This window comes from Ptychodera flava, unplaced genomic scaffold (assembly GCF_041260155.1).
Source record: "Ptychodera flava strain L36383 unplaced genomic scaffold, AS_Pfla_20210202 Scaffold_34__1_contigs__length_2629520_pilon, whole genome shotgun sequence".
Lineage (NCBI taxonomy): Eukaryota > Metazoa > Hemichordata > Enteropneusta > Ptychoderidae > Ptychodera > Ptychodera flava.
In genome coordinates, this window is record NW_027248356.1 from 2,552,948 (window position 1) to 2,576,403 (window position 23,456).

General features: G+C 36.1%; 1 protein-coding gene across 1 annotated transcript in view; it reads right to left on the reverse strand.

Annotated features, from left to right (window-relative positions):
- LOC139127661 (ankyrin-1-like) overlaps positions 1 to 23,456 on the reverse strand; it is a gene marked incomplete at its 5' end in the record, with an annotated part of 171,098 nt that overhangs the window by 95,056 nt on the left and 52,586 nt on the right. The window contains 2 exons of the mRNA XM_070693574.1: positions 5,307 to 5,405; positions 6,965 to 7,066. Of these exons, the coding sequence (XP_070549675.1) occupies positions 5,307 to 5,405; positions 6,965 to 7,066 (201 nt within the window). The remainder of the gene's footprint in view (positions 1 to 5,306; positions 5,406 to 6,964; positions 7,067 to 23,456) is intronic.

Below are 23,456 nucleotides of genomic sequence, written 5' to 3' on the forward strand. Positions count from 1 at the left end.
AATTTCTGGTGTCAATAAAGTCATGTTACAAATATTTCAATCTCCTTATCCGGGAACCAAATGCAATAGCACATGATATATTATAGCCCAAACATGGGACTATATGTGCCCGAGGGTAGGTGACCATTTGCCCGACGTAAGGAGGGCAAATGGTCTCCTGTCCTAAGCGCACAGAGTCCCTTGTTTGGGCTATAATGTTTTTATTACAAGCCTCTCTTACTCAGTTTTATCTAAAAATATTGGCAATGGTAATACAATGCTTTATTTCAATCTTAGATGAAAATCTGTTCAAAATTGAACAATTTTCATCATAGAATGGTGCAATGATATATTATGCAGTTTATCGATTTTTTTCAGCAAAATTTTCCAAAAACCGGATTTTCTATGCAAAACATGAAATTTAAACATTTTTACATCAAAAAGTTGTCAAGTTGAAAATAGTTCTGGTTCACTTTCAGTCCAATGATGACTATGCGGCCCGCGACGTAATTGACGAGTTACCATTGAATCCTACGGAGCGTGTGACGTTCGATATATGAGGCATGTAATAAAAGAACTTAAATAATAGTATTATTTACTATAATCATGGAAAAGTCAAATTGTCCAGGCAAAATTTTTAAGAAACTTTAAAAATCGTTAATTGTATGTAAATACTTTAGCAGACTGAGCAACTGTCAGCTCAATCACAGAAGTTTTGAAAGATTATTTTGACACACACAGGAAATGCAATGATTTTTCTGTTTTAAAATACACAATAGAAACAACAGGGTTTTTTATACTGTTATAGAAATCAAACATCGTACTGGCCGAGTGTTTGACAAGGAGGAAAACTCCACTGATGGGGAACCTGGAATTGAAAATTGCAGCTTCAAGCCCTTAGCCTTCATTTACAAAATTAAGCTTGCCAGGATGCAAGGCAACTCCTCTCTCTATTTCTACCATACTTTAATATATTAATTCATAACTGGAGGTCCCATTAGGTAAAGTTAAGTCATCAATTTCTGGTGTCAAAAGTCATGTGACAAATATTTCAATTTTCTACTCCAGGAACCAAATGCAATATCATATTACAACTGAAATAATAGTCGCGCCAGCGGCTTACTGACTACGCATGCGCTTATTCATAATATACTATGCGAGTAACCGGAAGTGTACCCTTCTTTCTCATGATGGGCGCCGCCATGTTTTTTTTTTGAGTACTCGTAAATAAACAAATACGAAACAAATTACTATGATATAACATGCCTTTTATAAAATATACCTCTTTTATTAGCCAGTAAATGTTATTATACACCTTGTCGCTGATACAAGGTATCGTTGATATAGATAAACGGAGAAAACTGAAGTGCATATGAACGGGGGCATACGCAAAGAATGCTGGGATTGAATTATAGAAGAGCGCCCCTGTGTCAATAATTAGATTCAAAAATTGCAAGTTTTTAGACGGAACGCTATAGTTTTCAGCTAGCAAGTGGAAGGTGGGCAGTGCGGTTACCATTGCAATGATAATTATTGCATAATACGTCCCTTAGGCTGTTATCATTGTAAAAATTGCCAATTTTTGTCCAAAATTTTTACACGCTACAGAAAATCTATACCTGCCCTGCTGCAGGGTTTGACGTTATGTAAGTACGTGAACTGCTTTCATCAGAGGGAAACTGGGCATAGTTTTCATATAAACGTTTATGAAGTAACAATTACAGTTTATCATGAATCAATACAAATAACATTGCCAATCTTAACCCCTGGCGCGACACCAAGGGCTGAGCCCTATATAATATTAGTATTATGTACTATAATCATGAAAACGTCAAATTGTTTAGGCAAATTGTTAAGACAAAAGACTGCTATCTGAATTGTAAAAATTTTATCAGACTTAGCAACTGTCAGCTCAATGACAGAAGTTTTCAAAGATTATTTGTGTTGAACATAGGAAAGACTATTTGTCAGATTTGTAATAAACAATAGAAACAACAGGTTTTTAGCTCCCATAGCCATATGTATATATGGCAATGGAAGCTATTCTTGTAGGCTAGGGAGATGTCTGTATGTCTGTATGTCTGTCCGTCAACATCAAAAACTCCAAAACCGCTGTACATTTCATCTTGATATTTGGTGTGTACATTGATGATGGGCTGTAGATGAGATTTTGTTCAAATGAAGATGTCATTGCCAAAAATATGCAAATTAAGTGAAAAAATGTAAAAACAGTCAAACTTGAAAAAACTCAATAACCACTGAGCAGATTACATGAAAAATTAGCATGAAAGTACTTTTGGCTGACATGTAATGATTGTGCACATCTTGGGTCAGTATCTTGGACTTGCTATTTTTCATGAGTTTTTTTGTAATTTTCTCCCATTTTTGGTCAAAAAATCTTCTCTGTAACCACAAGTCTGATTGATTTGAAACTTGGTATGGAAGTGCATAGGAGTGACCTTTCCCAAATTTGGGCAAATCGTGGTGAAATTTGCATATTTTTAGTTTACACGTCCATAGACTCCCATTTATGAGGCAGATCTCCATAGACTCCCATGTATAAGGCCATAAAAAATAAAAATTTAGTTTCTCATCGTATTCATATTACAAAAAGGATGCAGTGACACAATTTTTGGTCCCCACGGATGAAGTCCACTGGGCTTATTGTACCTCATTAATTATGCATATATCTAATTTTCAGCGAGCCAATAGAGCTAGAGGTCTGATTTTTGGTATATGGGGATAACTATGCAATACAATTTTTTTGACTAAATGTCACATGATCTTGGTGACCTTTGACCTCAAATATACATATTTTTCCATAACTCAGTAACCACAAGTGCTACACCCTTCATGTATGGTATGATGGGACACCTTATGACGCCACATATTGTACCTCATTAATTATGTGCATATCTAATTTTGAGCGAGCCAATAGAGCTAGAGGTCTGATTTTTGGTATATAGGGATAACTTAGCAATACAATATTTTTGACAATATGTCACATGATCTCGGTGACCTTTGACCTCATATATACATATTTTTCCATAACTCAATAACCACAACTGCTACACTCTTCATATTTGGTATGATTGGACACCTTATGACGCCACATATTGTACTTCATTAATTATGCGCATACTTAATTTTGAGCGAGCCAATAGAGCTAGAGGTCTGATTTTTGGTATATAGGGATAACTTAGCAATACAATTTTTTTGACAAAATGTCATATGATCTCGGTGACCTTTGACCTCAAATATACATATTTGTCCATAACTCAGTAACCACAAGTGCTACACCCTTCATATATGGTATGATGGGACACCTTATGACGCCACATATTGTAGTTCATTTATTATGCACATATCTAATTTTGAGCGAGCCAATAGAGCTAGAGGTCTGATTTTTGGTATATAGGGATAACTTAGCAATACAAATTTTTTGACCAAATGTCATGTGACCTCGGTGACCTTTGACCTCAAATATACATATTTGTCTATAACTCAGTAACCACAAGTGCTACACTCTTCATATTTGGTATGATTTGACACCTTATGACACCACATACTGTACCTCAATAATTATGCACATATCTCATTCTGAGCAAGCCAATGGAGCTGGATGTCTGATTTTTGGTATATAGGGATAACTGTAGGAGAGAAATTTTTTGACCAAATGTCATGTGACCTCGATGACCTTTTACCTAAATATATGTTTATGTCAATAAATAAGTAACCACAAGTGCTATGTCCTTTATATTTAGTAGGATGGGAGACCTTATGACAACACACGCTTTACCTCATCAATTATGTACACATATAATTCTGGGCAAGGGAATAGAGCTAGAGATGCATATAGGGATTAATTAGCAATATAATTTTTTTCAAAATGTCATGTGACCTCGATGACCTTTGACCTTGATTATACATATATATGCATATCTCAGTAACCACAAGTTCTATACCCTCCAATTTTGATAGGATATAAGACCTTAAGATGTCACATCTTGTACCTCATTTATAATGCGCATATGTATTTCTTGGCTGGCCAATACTGCTAGAGGTCTGATCATTTTTCCCGATTTAGAACCATAACTTAGACATGCCTGATGTGTTTCAAATTGGGAACAACGACATAGACCTATGTGCCCATAGATCTCAACATATACACTCCAGTGATACTTCTTAATGACCTTTTCCTGCCCCATCAAGACTAATACTCCTATTACAAGCGGGAACTATGTCATTGCAAATGACTTGTTGAGTTAATGGTTGTATCACAGTATTCGATATATCTAATTCTGTATTTTTTCCATTTTATATTCTGAATAAATACATTAAACATATTTCACTGTCTCCAGTACATTACTTTTAAGTATTTTCACTTCATGCACTTATCCCTTTCACACATGTTCAAATATCTGACCTGAGAACAAACACTAAATAGTCCAGGATGGGAGCTACAGTGTCATTGACGCTATTTTTGATTTTTTTAATGCTTTTCCTAAAGTCGACTGAATTGGTTAATAATGAAATGTCTAACAGTTCATTAGCAAATATTTATGAAATGTAAACTTTGATGTCAGTGTCTGCCCTACTTACAATGCAATACGGCTACACCAGTCACCAGGTTCGTTTACAAAATGCACACTGTAGTATGTTCCACAATGTTAACCAATCAACATATTTCTAATATGGGAAAACTCACTGTTTTACCAGGATAAATCTGAGTCTACGTAAGACCAAATTTAGAGCACAAATCAATCTATAGCCAGTCAAAATATGTGATTTAACTTTTTGCTTACATGTCAACTACAGCCTACATATTTTATTTGACATTGGAACTTGTATTTAAAAGCATTAATATGCAAATATTGTCATTATGATTTTAATTACTGCTAGAATTCATAATTAACTCCCTGTCTCTGACCCTTACAACATCTCATAACTAGTTTATTATTTTATTTAACAATTAAAAGTGATGCATGTAAAGACAATCGTTTGATTCACAGTGATTCTGACATAGATGGCATCACACATAACTGCCATGATGCGGCATTACTTTGTCATTGATTTCCCTTTGATTGTCATGCTATTCACATTACCATACTGCAATGGTGTTGCAATGGTAGACAATTTCCCTCATTCTTGACTGATATGACCAGGCTTTACAATTTAACACAATTCTCAGGTTTGGTTTTACCTGTGAATATCACATTTCAATTTGACACAACATCTGAAATCAGCATAAATGTTAATAATTTACCTTGAAATATCACAGATAACAAATTCAATGTTCAATGACATCTTGTCAAACATGCACTTACTGATGTAACAGCTTCACTGTCAGCACCGATACCAAGTAGATATTTTACCACCTCACTGTGACCACCCTCAGCAGCATTTATCAGGGGTGTTTTATTGTCCTATAATTCAATAGTTAAACAAATAGACACTTGTTTTATTGATCTATAGTTGAGAGTTTAGCATGTATATGTGTGTTCAATGATTGAGGTATGTGTTAAAACACAAATGTTGGTATGTCAGACTTCACAGACTAGATTTTAGGGAGGAGATATATTGCATACTTAAAATATGTCAAATTAATGGTCTTGGTGTGATAGATATCAGCATAAATCAATCATTCTAATCCAGGGTCATTTCAACAAAAACAAGAATGTCATCCAAGTGAGGCATAAATGTCTGATCTAAATGTGCTGTAGACATACGTATATTTAGTTCATGAATGATGTAACTTTGGTTTGTTTTCATAACAGCTAAACTTGAAACAGCTCACATTTGTTCCAAAAAATAGGCGCTATGTTCGTTTTGCTGTGACTTCCTGCAGCCATCATGTTTTGATATTATTGTCAGCTCTTTCTGTTGCATTTATGTAAAGTTTGAGCAAACAAGGTTATGTTTCTGTCAACACCTTGAATGATATATCTTTAATTTCATATTATCTTAATTATCACTCAACTTGCGTTTCAAATATATTAAAAACAGTAAAGACTATAAGTACATTTAATATTTTAATTTATCAGGTCTTGCTGGGACTGAAAAATGCTTTTGACATTTAAAGTCATTGTCATACACTATAGTCCTGTTGATCACTGTCAATTGTTGATCAGGCTAAGACCAATGCTTATATCAAGCTAATTCAGTCTGAAACTTTATGAAACTGGCCAATTCATGTTGTGTTGGAAAAACAAAAGAGAGTGTAATACTTTGCCTGCATTCACATACCTAGGGTGGCTGGAATAATTAAGGGTGGTGGGATTTGAAAGTTCTGGGGGTGGTAGGGGAGCATGCATGATAATAGTAAAAAAAATCATTTGGGTCATGCTTCCTCACAACTCAAACAAATTTAAACTGCACATGTTTTATAAAATAGGAATACCAATGTTTTGTAATTGTGGAAACACTTGTTCACAAGTTACAATCATCATGCAGCCCTTCACATGACAAAACCAAATGCATCTTGAAATGAAGTTCTTTGATATCATTAAGGTTAAAATTGAAGCTCTTAATATGGCTTTTAGACACTATGTTGTTCTACAGATTAGAGATCCTCAGACGCCTTAGGCCATGTTTACATAACCCATAGACTAATTGAAGGCCAGATGTTTGCAGCGCCATGATGAATACATCGAGCTGAAGAGGATGGACATCCATCGATCATCCACCGATCTACACACTACATGCAGACAGGACGACAGATAGACAGTCAGACAGACAGACTGGCAGATAGACAGTCAGACAGTTATATTATTCTCATCTACATATAAAAAACTAGGCACAAAACTTACAAAATATAAGCATTTCATGTACAGAAAATATAGGTATCATCGACTTGAAAAGATAAAAAGTGTTTTGTAAAATTAGGTGTTCAAATATTTAAGATGGTCATATTATGGGATAGAATTACCAAAGCACATTCCCGTTTTGAAAAAAAAATCAATGGCATCAATGAATATTTACATACCTGTCCTTTGACTTCTTTGTCAATACCAAGAGTTTTGATAAAATACTTCACAACATCAAGGTGTCCATCCAAAGCAGCAAGATGCACTGGCATTGAATTATCCTACAAGTGAAATGAAAAATCATTGATGATAATTAATTCCTGTAAAAGTAACTGTTAAAGAAATTGTTTACATACATGAAAGAATGCATTGAAACAAAGATTCATTGAACTCATTATTTTTTATCAGGTATTGGTAATAAATTATTCCATGGTGATGAATGAACGTAATGCCACCAAACTCAAGAAAGACAGAGCTTAAGCGGATCTTAAACAACTGACATTCATGTAGGAATCATAATTAAACTTATCACTTGTTATGTATTGGTAGCGTAAATATTTTCCAGAGTCACGATTATTTTACTCCAGCTATGAACTTTGAGAGTGCAGAGATATTTCAAATCTGCTCTGAACCCTTTTTGTAAAAAATGGGATAGCTGATGTCTGACATCCTCATCGTTTTTTTCCGATTTGATTTTCAAATTATGTATGACTCATATTCTGAGCAAAAAAATTGAAATTTAATATGTTGATCAGAAGTGGTTTTAAACAGGTAACAAAAATTATTTATAAATTATTTGCATACACAACGCAGTCTGATATCAAAATCATTACATTTTTGAGAAGTACATGTTGTGCTTCATCCTTTCAGGTGTACAAAGTTTCATTTAAAATTGACCTCAGGTGATTGAACCATGTCACAAATTGTCAAGAAAGCTCGTAAAAATAAGTTACATAAACTTAAAAACATTTGTATATTGCCATGTTTTCAAAGATTGTGTCCATATCCTTAATCCAAATACCTGAATGAATTAGTTACAAGAAAGTCATTTGTTCATGTGTGTAAATAATAAAAAGAAAACAGTATCCCCCTGAAAGACTTATACAGTTCTTCATTAAAACACCGAACAGATCACATCTGCAACTTAAAATACCTCAAAGGGGCAATTGTGTAATTTTTAGGTATTATTCAATTTAATATTTCTTTTTAAACAGAAAATGTACCTTTTAGATTAACAAGTTGATTTTGTGTCAATCAAAGTAAAAGTTGATGATGATGCTAAGAGGGTAAGTCCCTGATGGTTGTTTGTGATTATATCATATTTACTACAGGTATGCCATCAGCACAATGCAAAACAATTCTAATTTAGATGACTTATAATGACATAGTCAAGCAGCTTTGGTGAGAAGCATTACCAAGATGGACTTTTGGAAAAAATAAATTTCACAAAGAAGTGGTTAGGCACCAGCAGTTTTGTGAACTGATAAAATGAAGAAATATATCCATACATTTTGTAGATATTCTGCCTCTACTGGTACATGCACAAAAGAAATGGAATAAAAGTTTCTTCTCCATGAACCTAATGACCTTTAGTTTTCACGTTTTATTTCTACTTGCAAATACTATCATCGATGTTTTATAATAGATAATATTGTTAATGGATATCAAACATCTGTTTTTCATTTCAGTATGTTATATTAAGTAGATTAAACATTCCATATCGTATATGGTAGTGTTTTCTAACAAAGTGTGATGGTGACCATTTGCTACGATAAGTAGTGCTTATATCGTACTTATTTTTGAAAAGATGAATATGACACGTTATTGAAGTAAGAAATGTCTTCTGAAACCTTTACTTCAAAGTTAACCAAATTATGGCTCTTCCTTGGAACCTAAGATCCAAATATCTTTGAAGTGTTTGTCATGTCTACAGTGATTGCACACGTTGAGGATGGTTTGATGAGCCTTTGCAGTGCACAGTGTGGTGCAATAAACAGTCTTAATACATAATAAAGATAGTAAATACAATGGAATTCAGTAATATGCATTGAGTATAGATACAAGGAGGTAAGTCACTTCCTAGGTCCACAAAGTGAAAGAACACAACATGATTACATATTCATGCACACTGACAGTATGCTGTGACCATAGATTTCACATTTTCCCAGAGTGACAAAAAGTTACGGTATTCGCCATGGTCACAAATATAACAGGTGCATTATATTGTACTGCAATGAGATTACATATCACCATTCAAAATCCTTTTTCAATATCTACAGATTGATGTGACAGACTCAACAATACTTTTTCTTATGGCACATATATGATAAAAGAAGATGAGAAATTAGAGTTTATTTTTTATGATAAATTACAGTTTTTTTGCATTGACTGTAAAGTTATTGGCCATTTTCACCATATTTAAATGCCACCTATCAGAATTCCTCACTCAGTACAGGCTTCACCTTTACTGACAAAAAGTGTTCATGTTTATTTGAGGAATTTATGCCCTTTGGGATCAGATAGGTACCCTCATACAGCATTGTTAATAGGCATTTGTATGCAGTTACTGCACAATAGGCACTGATTTTACCTGAAAGCCTACAGCTTTGGGCCAGAATTCAGTGCTTATATACTACAGGAGTTAAAACCTGATATTTCAAACAAATGATACAAATGATATAGTAAAGGGAAATAGAATGACAGAATTATGAGTTATATTCAAGCATGTAGTTTCCCATGGCCATGTGGGGCTGCAATTTGGGAGACAATTATGATTACCACAAAAAGTCGACATGTCAACTCTAAATGGAGTGTCTATAATCAAGCTGAATTGAACATTGTTAATTCACATTTTATTGTTCTCAGGTCACTAAATTTAACCCCTTGACTACCAAGGCCAATGTATTCCTATATACCAGGCCCCTTACGTAAATATTGATAAAATCTAGGGTGTGGTCATTGCATGAACACTGCTTAGAGTAAAAGTTAAGTAAGTACCAATAAACCATATATTTTCTGAATCAGCATGAAATTTCCCACTTTTTCATATATAAGTTTTGTATTTCCAGGTCACGTGACTGATCACATGACACATCATGTGACCAGAGTTGGCAAAGAATATGAATATTTGAAGCATCAGGACGTGTTTGGAATCCATAAAATCACGCAAATTTGAATACAGTTGCAATTTTCATGGCATTGTCTACATATATGTAATAATAACTACCCTTTACTATATTTATAGATGTACTTATTTAAGATTTTTCTCACAAAAGGCAAAGTAAATGAACCACAAACATCAGCATCTGACATGATTCTGTATTTGAAAATCAACACATTTTATATTTGTAAACACCTGCTTTATGTCTTCCTTGCAGAAACATGCATCTAAAATGGTTATGATTTATCAAAAAATAATTCACAATATTTAAAAATACATTTCAGGGAACAACATATCACATGACCAAACACATGACCAGTCATGTGACCAGTCATATTGATAATATGGCTGCTATAAAATTTCACTGGCTTATAGTAAAAAATTGTATTTCCTCTAGTTTCATTCACGAATATTGCTGTTAATAGAACATATTTACATATAAATCATTTGTTTTCAATAAATAAACATTTCATTTCATTAAAAAACAAAACAATAAACATCTTTGCCATCGTCCGTACTTCTGAAAACTCTAAACAATCAGCGCGACGCTTCTGTGATCAGCCTGACCTTTAAGGGTCGAGGTCATGGGTCATGACATTTGCTTCCGGATTTTGGCCGTACTCGGACGTACGGGGGCGCAATCACATTCAGGCCAGATCGGAATACGTCAATCTTAGTCGCACTGTGTGCAGACGCCGAAATTACGGGAGTTTTAGCGACAAAAACGAAGCAAATACGCCTATTTAACCCCTTGACTACCTATGGCGCCGGATATATCCGGCGCCATATTGAATTACCATATACCTTGAGTGCCGGAAATATCCGGCACAGTTAAATAGGCGTATTTGCTTCGTTTTTGTCGCTAAAAATCCTGTAATTTCGGCGCCGGCACACAGCGCGACTAAGATTGATGTATTCCGATCTGGCCTGAATTTGATTGCGCCCCCGTACGTCGAGTATGGCCAAAATCGGAAGCAAATGTCATGACCCATGACCTCGACCCTGAAAGGTCAGGCTGATCACTGAAGCGACGCTGATTGTTTACAGTTTTCAGAAGTACGGACGATCGCGAAGATGTTTATGTTGGTTTTTTGAATGAATGAAATGTTTATTTATTGAAAACAAATGATTTATATGTAAATATGTTCTATTAACAGCAATATTCGTGAATGAAACTAGAGGAAATACAATTTTTTACTATAAGCCAGTGAAATTTTATAGCAGCCATATTATCAATATGACAGGTCACATGACTGGTCATGTGTTTGGTCATGTGATATGTTGTTCCCTAAAATGTATTTTTAAATATTGTGAATAATTTTTTGATAAATCATAACCATTTTAGATGCATGTTTCTGCAAGGAAGACATCAAGCAGGTGTTTACAAATATAAAATGTGTTGATTTTCAAATACAGAATCATGTCAGATGCTGATGTTTGTGGTTCATTTACTCTGCCTTTTGTGAGAAAAATCTTAAATAGGTACATCTATAAATAAAGTAAAGGGTAGTTATTATTACATATATGTAAAGACAATGCCATGAAAATTGCAACTGTATTCAAATTTGCATCATTTTATGGATTCAAAACACGCCCTGATGCTTCAAATATTCATATTCTTTGCCAACTCTGGTCACATGATGTGTCATGTGATCAGTCACGTGACCTGGAAATACAAAATTTATGTATGAAAAAGTGGGCAATTTCATGCTGATTCAGAAAATATACGGTTTATTGATACTTACTTAATTTTTACTCTAAGCAGTGTTGTTCCAATGACCACACCCAAGAATTTATCAATATTTACATAAGGGGCCTGGTATATAGGAATACATCGGCCTTGGTAGTCAAGGGGTTAACTGTGCCGGATATTTCCGGCACTCAAGGTATATGGTAATTCAATATGGTAGTCAAGGGGTTAATGGTGATTTGATCTTTTCAACATGCAGACTATTCAACATGCAGATATGAGAACACTAAAAATTTCCTCCATGTACAACTCAACTAGTTGAAAGCTAACTAGAAACCGCGGCCCACCCTTGTCGGTTGCCAGTGTAGCATAAAGTTGATATCGACCGACTCCTAATTCACTTGCCTCAAGCAGTAAGATCACGGCATACATCAATTAACAATCATATAACTTTACAATAAATGTGATTGTTTGCAGTCTATTTATTATTATTTTTGTCAATTCAGTGGTGAAATTGCAAAGTATTATAAACATGCAGAAAACACAACTATAGCTGTCATGGGATCAACTGAAAATTTGCTAGAATATGTCACGTGACGAGAATAGTTACAACTAGTCCTCACTGAGTCGACAAAAGTGACAGGAGAGGGTATTTTAGAAAAGATATTTCTGAGAGAAAAATCATTTTACAGGACACAAGTCTTAAACTAGAAAGCATTTGCAAGCAAAAGCGAAGTTCCAGAGACCAGAGCAGCGGAAGAAACAAGAGAATGTGTGACAAAGATAGGTGCAGAATGAAAGAGTGCTTTGGATTTTAATATTCAAGCACATACCTATAGTTAGGGCTGCTAGCAGTAAACACCATAATACAACTGAAAGCGAGGCAGTCCACAGATTACAAATGACTACATGTACGGTAAAAACGCAACAGATAATACGGGGGCGACAACGCACGGAAATGTATATCAGACGACATTCTCGCGAGCCAGAGCAATAATTTCGCTCCGCTGACCTACGCGAAAGTCAATCGCTTGACGGGTAGCGCTGAGTTGTTGCCGTAAAGAGGTGCGTGGTTTACGACGATGATCAGACGAGAGGAAACATCGGACCATGGGATCTATTTTTTACATCCATGATCGGACCTAGGCCGTTGAAATTGAAAACCGAGGCCACAATTGCATTGTCATTTGATTAAAAGCACAGACTAAAACGATTTTCATTGCAATGTCGCTGTTTTCACAAGATACTGACCGTTTGATCTTGGAAAGTTGAGCTGCTTTAACGTGCAGCCAACGCATGCCCTTGCGATGCGGTGACAGGGCCTCGCCCGCCTCGCAGACTGATATAGGAAAAAACGCTGGTGGCTCCTCAGAAATACGGCGGGCAGTTTCTCCGCCAAAACAGCGGATTTTGAATCCAAATTTTGCATTGATCTTCGTTTTCGAGCACACCCACCTCGCCTAGGTACACGATTTGCCCAGCCGCGCTTGTAAACTTATGGAAAGCATATTTTTCGCTCTCTATGCGAGCGAAATCTGCCGCCATTGTTATCTCATGAGCATTCGGGCGAAACAGTATAGCCACGTACGGCGAGTATATACCAGAAATAGAGAAAGAAAGAAAGAAAGAAGAAAAAGAAAGAAAGAAAGAAAGAAAGAAACAATGAAAGAAAGAAAGAAAGAAAGAAGGAAGGAAAGAGAGCAAAAACTAACAGTTCCAGAGCTGGTCTCTGGAACTAATAACAAGTCATCGAAAGATGACACAGTCCCCGCTGTTTACAATATAATATCGAAACTAGTCTTTCGTCGACTTTGCCGAGAAAATGTCTATCGAATGGCTTTGTGATCAATCAAGCTTTATCAATACCAACACTATCATAAACGGGCCATTGTTTACTTTGACAAATCTCAATAACATTCAACATCTAAGAATTCCTAGGGTTTCTGCGAGCCCTCGAGGCAAATATCTCCCTTGCTCTGCCGTACGGGAAATCGGCAACACACGGCCCTTCCATTGAGAGCAACATCAAATTATCTACATTGCTGTCGGAAAATCTAACTACGGGCTCCTGTTTTAGCAGCTGAAGCCCTTTTCGCATGCAACCAAGGATACAGGAATTACTACTGCAATACATGTCAATTGTCGAACTGCAGGAAACCTTTCCGCATATTCTTGAATTAGCAAACGACATGACTCCGAGTTCTCAGCGTAAACTTCGCTTGTCTGAAGTCGTTTCTAAACGCGTTGCCGTGAGTGCTCACGGTTTACGTAGTCTGATCCAAGATGATCGATGAAGTTTCAAGTGCCTCGATACCGTAGTCACGGAGTTCATTGTCAATCTCTGGGTATTTACTTGCATTTATGACTTTGTCAAGACACAATAGGATATTAGTACATGTAGTACAGTTGGCAGGAAATCGCTCTCTCTGTTCGCTGTATCAAATGTTCGGCGCGATGAAGCGTCGATGCGAGTTTGCACAGGCAAAGCGGATGACGCAGCTCTCATTAGCATATGTCAGGTCGTGTGGTTGCTTCGATTTCTTCTTTCGCTGATCACTGCGTCTCACGTGACTAGCTAGACGCAGCAGCTGTGAGGCATGTGATCACCAGCGATTCAAATCGTCTGACCATACCATTATTTTACGGGAGCCCGCATAAACAACCGTAGTGCTTGTCAACGATGACGTTTAAAACTGACGAGATGACATTTTTGCAAATTACTAAAGCTTTCTGTGCTTGGCTCTCGTTCATCACGACAGACAACGCTTGACGCCTAAAACTCCTAAAACTGACCAACCGAAACCGTCACCAGTCCTGCGAAATACCTTTTGGAATCGACTACAACCTTTGCTAGCGTCTCCCCCATAAATAATCGTACAGTCTGGTGATTTACGTCATCAGTGTATTTACATGATCCAAACATTGGCTTCAGATTCGGATTCAGAGAAAAAAAGTCTGAATAAAAGACATCAAGAGTAATTTTGGTGACTAAATTGAATTATTTTGAGATAATAAGGACTGTGCATCAAGAGACCATATGGTACTACATTTATGCCCAGTTACAAAACGATCGCTTCACAGATGCCACAGAAATCGTTGATGACAGGTGCACGGACGGAAGGACGCCGGGACGGACATGACCTAACCCATAAAGTCCCCGCTTGCGGGGACTTAATAAGGACTGATGCACTTTGACATACTCTTAATGTAATCTTATAGAAATGACTTCAAATATGCTCAAGTCTGAAATTTGTCCGCAATCAATGAACGTTGCCACAAATAGAGCACACATTTCAATTTACACATGCATCGTTTCTGTAGTGATGTGTCGTGTAGACAGTAAAATTGTTTTGATACAACGAAGTATGAACATGCAAGAATAAAATGTTTAGATTTCGGTTGATCAAGCAACATTTACAAGGTTTTTAGCCATCAATGCCATGTAATCTTAATAATTAAACTTTTGGAAAGAAGTCATCACAACAAACCCCTCCAGTGGTTAAGAAAAATCACACAAACATGCAAACACTCAGTTTTTGATGATACATATTATGCCTTATACATTTATACCTTTGTTGATGATGACTCCCAAAATTAGACCCACTAGCCAATCCATTATAACAATGTAATTTTTACTTAATCATCAGGGCGAATAAGCTTTAGTTCCCATTGAAAACAATGGTGTCTAATGTACTGAACACACTGCACACTTCTCGCTGGTTAAAATTCCTTAATCCTTTGCCATGCAAAATTCCTATGGTTTTAAAGTTTTGAATTTCGTGACAAAACTTATGTTATTTGCATGGAATTTATTCCAATCACTGAAATATACTCCTGCCCCTAATAAAATGGCGATCTGACAGTGTTTATGCAGAACAAGGGTCTGAAATTGACGCAATTTTCATCAGTAAGCATCCCGTAAGTCGTACAGACCAAATACCTGTCTCCTGTTTTAATGTATACGAAATTTGGGTGAATATGAACGATGAAAATTGCAGTAAAAAGGAAAAATATCACAGAACAGAGGCCAACACAGGGCAGAGTCTCGTGTAGTGAACATTATGGATCAATATTCTTTTACCATAAATTGATACAGTGTTGTCTTGCACGCTCGCATGTCATTCCAAGCTCACAATGGCGCCAAACTTGGCTAAAGTCTGGGGCTAAAGTGCGCTTAAATATGCTGAAATGTAAAAGTATCACTAAAAATTTGATAAAGTTGTTGATTTAATTTGAGTACAAGAAACCAACTACGATGTTCACGATATTGGCATATAAGTCAATGTAGGGGTTATCATGGAAATATTCTCGATGTGACCTGAACACACGAGTAACACGTGCGTGCAGTGAGTTGTATCGATATTCTAATGAAAATAAATTAATGAAATTAAATTAATAAGACTTAAGGACGTACGATCGGAAAAATATAAGCGTACTGCGCCGATTTCCACGCAGAAATGTATCCATAGTAACCACGCGCGCATAGTGACGTTCCGAACGTTTTTGCTTTGTGCAAAATGTCGTCTGCAGGAAAAGGAAAATCGCGCCGAGAAAATGTTTAGCGTGCCCTCAAAACATGCTGGAATGTACTTCAGCAAAGAGATAAAATAAATGCAACATGACCGTAGCCTGTACAGTGTAAATCAGAAGTGTGACGTCTGATTTGCTATTCGTGGTTATAATTCCAATGATAGTGTCTCTAGTAGACCTACCGGAGAATGGAAGAATGGCCGTCGCATAGTCGATTTGAGTGAACTAGCCGAAAATCTTGACACTTGTGTCAGTTGCGGGCTTGCCTTTACGATTGTCATCGTGTATTGGAGAAACGCCAAGTTCACGGCCTCGGCTCCTGGCTCCACGTAATGTGTGAAAACTTACTTAGCCTGCAGCGAAGTCAACCTAATCCCTACCGATAAGCATTACGGCAATAAATATTACGTGATTTTTTGTATGCTGTATTAATATACAGACTCTAAAAGTAAAAGAACCTAAAAGTCTTTGCTTTGTTCTGTCATTTCCCTCTCATTAAAGTTTAATGGTAGGCTTAAATCATGACCATGCCTGGACAGGGCCACTGCGGGTAGCCACGGCAGGTCAGCGGCATTTGAAGAGCGCCCTCGTGCGACGAACCTGGGAGAGCATGGTTTATCGCCAGAACCTGTAAATCCTAGTTAGTTTTTGCAAATTGTGAAAAATCTAGCTCAGTGACCTACTAAACAAAATATGGTTTTGGAAAATTCACAAAAAGTGCTATTATTTGGCAAAGTTTGAGAAAATTGACATTAGTAGAAACTATCAATAATCAATAAATTACCCCCTCCCATTCCTAAAATTTGGGGCATATTTGTTGCAATTTTGGTTAAAAAATAAATATGATGACTTTTTAACTCAATTTTAATGTAAGTAAAATCTTCAAAGTAGCTTAGGTTTATAATTTCTTTATTCTTTTACAGTGTAAACGTGAAAAATGCAATCATGATATAAATATGAAAATGATGACCTGTTTTATTGATTTTAAGTGATTTTGTGACAAACCGTGAATTTTTAATGTCATTTTGTAAAAAAACAAGTGCAGTGACCCCATGTTTTTTTCCCAGTTTTGGACTATTCACATATGTAGGTATTCAAAAATCCCCATTTGAAAAAATCGACATTACATTTACTTTTTCCGATCGTACATCCTTAAGACACAAATAGGCATGTGCGATGTTATCGGTTGAAATGGCAGGCAAGTCACTGCAAGACTAGTATCCTCGTCATACGGTGGATGACAACAGTCATCCTCTTATAGAGACCGGAAACGTGAACATCTAGTGCAGAATGATCAGAACTGTTCATCATTTGGAACTTCCCAGTGATGCTTAATGAAAGTCTATGCGGAAAATAATGCTGATAAGTACCAGTATAGTTAGTCTTTGTCCAGTTGAGGCTTGTGAGGGCAAGTATCAGCTGGGTGGTTGGCTTGTGCCTTCCGTATTGCAGATATGATGTTCAGTTTCCCCTGTAGTTTAGGATGGTCCTTAATATTTTTGCATTTACCTCCTTTGCAGTCTGCGCAGTACCTGCCCTTGCCCTTATTGTTGGTGTTGGCTTTGCCTTATTTGGTTTGCAGACTTGCCCCTTTCTATTGCTTGCAGGACTGTGCGGTGAAATTGTCTCACTTTGGGCCAGAAAGTTAATTAGATGCTCTGCTCTGTACTGTCTGTGACTCTCTGATTCTTCATGGAAAATGATGGATACATCACCTCGCACAAGGGCAGGAAGTGATAGTTTTGAAAAATTGCGAGACCAGCTTGACTCCCAGCACTGGCCTTGGAAGTGAACTCGCCGGGCCATACAACACTTGATCAGCTGCCTTCCTCGAAGCACTCGAGTTTAGCTTTTTCTTTTTTATCTTTACTGCAAAATGAATGCCTTATAATCTAAGTGTCTACCTCTTTGCTTTGTGTCTCTGGTGGTTGTCTCTAATTCACTTGATTCAAAGGCAGATTTGGTAGATCTGGATGTTGACGAGACAACACCAAGTTTTTTCTTTTCCTTACAGCAGCCATCGCCGTTTCACTCTTTTTCACTGAACTGAATGAGGTCTGAGGAGTCGTATGTGTGGTTTTCCGGTCTTTTAGCTTATGCTTCAGTAGGGAATTCTGTGCCATATTGGCTTCCTCAAATTCAAGTTCCAAAACCAATTGATCATTTTCTTTCTTGATGGAGTCCGACAGCAGGGACCTTTTGTCTGAGAGAGTACTATAAGAAGACCATGACTGCATTATTTCCTTTGTTTCAGGTAGAGCTACAAAAGATGGATCATAAGCACAATTGGAACTGGCTGCCTTGACGTTGGTCTTCTTTTTCAACGCTTGGTCCTCTCTGGCTTCACTAAGTAGAGGTGAATGGCTGTCTGTCATCTTAAAGGGCGATGACCAGAAGTAGAAAGGATTATTAACATTAACGGTACATTTTAACTTGACTAGTTGGGCTCTTATTTTCATTGACAGGTACTTCACAAATGCTGCAAAGTCTCTTTGGGTGGCAGAACATCGGCAAAAGGACGTGAAAACAATTAGCTAAATACTATACTGCCATGAATGAGCAGACTGAGCAAAGGTCGGGAAGGATCAGAGTCAGGCTGAGGTAGATGTTCACCAAATAGGGCATTGAACTGATCTGGCCCCTCAGTAAGACTGTAAATTACACAAAATTACCAATTTAAAGTCAATTTATTACACAATGCCTGTTAAAACACATGGCATATATCATGCATGCCATTTGTCTTAATTGCTAGCCTTTCAGTTAAGTCAATCTGATGTTGTACTGCCCTGATGTTTCAACAACAGTACAGACTGGTTAGTATTATTGCTGACATTGCACTATACAGACTATACAAGCCTGTTCGTGCTGAACCTATGACTGATGATCATCGTCATTTCATACATCTTCCATTTTACTAACAAAGGAATTGATGCCATTAATATCAGCAATATACTACACAACAAAAAGGTTACATCAACTATACCTGTATACTTTAAGAACCAGTCTGTACCTATTCTGTCATATCAATACACCAAGACAATCTCCAATAAAATATTCAATTACAATAAGGCATTGCGGCACTTAAAAATTGATGAATTCCTTCAAACACCAGCATCCTGTGACTGCTCTACATCTCCCTTCAATATACTCCAGTTGGCCATGTCATCACTGGTGATCTGAACTTGGTTGAACATCACCACCTTCGTAAGATACTATCTTGTGGACCCAAGTTCAGAGAACCTCGCAGGATCAACTGGAACCATAATTTTAAGATCATTATGGACTCAGTTGAAGAATATGCCAGGAAATGGGCTAAAAGGGAGGATGTAGAGCTGGACACACTGTCAGAATGGGTCAAATCTGTGAGAAAAATAGTGCGTGGCCGTATTGGTCGACTAAGATCACATGTTTGCAGAAGACCCTATTCTGTATTTAAAGATCCTGATGCTGTTAAGTGTTTGAATGATATACATAACAAATATGCCGTCCATGCTGATAAAGGTTCCAATAACATTGTATTTGTCTGTAAGAAGTATTATTTTGAATGTCTTATAGACGAACTTGGTGTAACTAAGACCTCAACCAACTCCACTTACAGACAATCAATGTTCAACAAATCTGAAATTTTGGCAAACCATAAGTCATTCATGGATAATTTTGATATTACAACAAAGGATGACCATAATAAGTTGCCTAGCTTATACTGGATACCAAAGCTCCACAAAACACCTTACAAAGCTAGGTTTATCGCAGGATCTTCAAAATGTTCAACAACAGAGTTATCGAAGATACTGACTTCTGTTCTTTGTACTGTTAAACGGGGACTTCAATCATACTGTGATGTTGTCTTTTCTCGGAGTGGTATAAATCAAATGTGGATATTAAAAAATTCAAAGGAACTCTTGGAAAATTTGAAATCAAGATCTGTTTCAAAAATAACATCTATTAAAACTTTCGATTTTTCCACATTGTATACCACAATACCACATGATAAATTGAAAGAACGCTTGAAAAACATCATCAACCAAGCATTTTTCTACAAAAACGGTTCACGCCGTTACAAATATGTGGTATTAGGGTATAATTCTACATATTTTGTTAAAAATATTACCAACGCTAAAGTGTTTTATACCGAGAAAGACATTATCAGTATGCTTGATTTCCTCATTGACAACATATTTGTTGAATTTGGAGGACACATTTTCCAACAGTGTATAGGAATTCCCATGGGCACTAACTGTGCTCCCTTACTTGCCGACTTATTTCTGTTCTCATACGAGGCAGAATTTATCCAGAACCTTATCAAGCAGAAAAAGGTCTCTGTAGCTCGTACTTTCACCTTACATTTAGATACATAGACGATGTTATTTCATTGAATAACTCTGAATTCAGTAAATATCTCGCTATGATTTATCCTCCAGAATGGAGATTAAAGAAACTACAGAAACAGCCTCTTCTGCTTCATTTTTGGACATTTTACTTGAATTTGACTCTAATGGTCACCTTTCTACTAGGCTATATGACAAGAGAGAGTGATTTCAACTTTAGTATAATTACTTTTCCACACCTCATCAGTAATATTCCACTCTCACCTGCTTACGGGTATACATTTCCCAGCTTATTCGATATGCAAGAGCATGCAGTTCATATGGTGATTTGTAGAGAGACATGACCATCTCTCTTTCAAACTGTTAAATCAAGGTTACACCAGAGCAAGACTTGTCTCTACATTCAAACGCTTTTTTGGCAGGTATCGCAAGCTGGTTGATAAATACGATATCTCTCTTCGACATATGATCACTGATGGCATCGGTGACATGGGCCTTAGTTAGTGACCAACTACCTATCTGACTTACAGATTGATATATGGCGGTGCCACATGTGGGGCAGGTAGCGCTTACTATTTTCGAAACACCTGACATCACTTCTTGGTCTTTTGGCCAGAGGTCCATATATCTTTCTTTCATGAATTTGACTTTGTTTGTGTACCGTCTATTTACTGTCTGTTCTGTGCTGTTTTGTGTCTATGTTTACAACGATTGTCTTACAAATTTTGACCTAGTGTTATTGGATTATGGATTGGTATGATTGCGATTATTTTTCAAATACTTTCAAGTGTACTAAAACACTACCTGTCACAGTCATAAGCTTTTCGTTTAGGTTTTGGCAACAGGTATTATGTAAAATTGTGCTTTGTATCAAGCACAAGTTAACAAAGTGTGCTGTTTGCTGCGACAGTTAAACTTCCATCACATATGAACAGGTACATGCAATTTATTAGCGTGGTTAAAACTTGAAAAAAAAATGTTGTTTAGATTTCTATTCCAAACGCGCATTGATATAATTATAAACAAGTTGTATGTGTCACAAAACTAAAATGTCACTATGGATTCACAAAAATGTATATACCTCCCCTGCATCTTACTTTACAGTTTACAGCATGAAAATAAAAACAAAATTTAACTCTGATAGAACTCTTCATGGTCCATCAGAATATCACAGGTAATTGTACCTCAAACATTTCTATTTCATGATTTTAAACATAATGTATGTGCATAAGATTACATTTTTGTATATAATTTTAAGTCTGCAGACATTACAGAACCAAATAATGCCACCTAGCACTATCATGTATTCTCTGTAGACTGTTAGTTACTGCTAGTCTCATTTATGAAGTTGTTTACTTCTCTTTAAAACTTCTATGACACAGGAGGTATCTCACAGTATGACGTCATATTTAATATAAATTTATACTCACAAGTCACACAAAATAGCCCAAATCATCAAAGCTATTCAATTTTAATGCACCTTTATATGCATTAACATACTTTCATAAGGTGTAAACATTACTTGCCATTACAAATGGTAGAACATACCTAACTTGTAATGCAAAAAGTATGCACAGCAATCAAATTTTAAAAAAAATCACTTAATTTTCAAAGGACTATGTGCATTCTACAAGTGACACCCTCAAAACGATATTTCATTCATTACTGATCAACCTTTTATGTAACGCATCATTTTCCGTGTTGCTGTTAGTCTTTTGCAATGTTCTATACCTAGCTCTTCTAAGTAGAAGATACACAACTAAGTATTTGCATGTCTGCTTCAATGCAGTGTTTAAATTTACAAGCTTTATGGTAAAACTCAAGCACCATGAATTACTGATGAACAGCATATAATGGGCTAAATTTAAGACAACAACAGTCCTCATGAGATTGCAATTACATGTAGAACAAATGAGTTATTGTCAGTACATTGTATCAATGCAAAGGGGCTCATGAATCATAAAGTTAAGTACACTTACATTTCTATCTCTGTGTACATGTTTTATACAATTGTTCACTATGTAACTAGATATCGACTCTAAAACTAACGCTAATTTTGTTTCCTTTGTCCAACTCTATTATAATTTTGTAGCAATTTGTAATATGTGGTGCCTGAGCTGCAGCGCATTGTAATAGAAGATGCACTGAACCATGCACACAATTATTCATAAAACCATTCACATAAACTTCAAAAGAAATATTGTAAGAAAGTCCAAAGGAAAGTTTACATAGTGAACAGAGTAGAGTAGAGCAGAACTGTGATCTTTAGGGAATAACTTTTTGTTTTAGTTCAAATTCTGTTTCTTAGGAAGCCTTTGCCAATTGCTTTGCAAATAATTGGGTTTTCTGAATGATTCTACAGAAATTATATGAAAATCATTCAAACATTAACAAGCAATGAGTTTTTTTAAGAAACTCTAAGCAAATATGGCTTATTACTTTGCCTACTCTTTTATTTGTGTATTTCAATATGGTAACCTGACATGTATACACAGCTATGACAATATTATTACTTTTAATACATACTGAGATAATGAGTATGGCCTGTTCTGTACCAATCTCTACAATACTTTACATCAAAAATGCTAAAAGTTATTGTTTATGGTCTACAAGAACTTTGAAATCCATGTGTAATATTGGTCAACTAGAATATTGACATCAGTTAACTGGCACTCTTTTTCTTTGAATGATTCCACAGAAATTATATGAAAATCATTCAAACATGAACTAGAAATGAGGTGTTTTAAAGAAACTCTGAGAAAATACAGCTTATTACTTTACCTACTCTTTTATTTGTGTATTTCAATATGGTAACCTGACATGAACACAGAGCTATGACAATATTTTTACTTTTAATACACACTGACATACAGTATGGCCTGTATTGTATCAATCTCTATTACAACACTTCATGTCAAACATGTTAACAGTTATCTTTTATGGTTTACAAGTACTTTGAAATC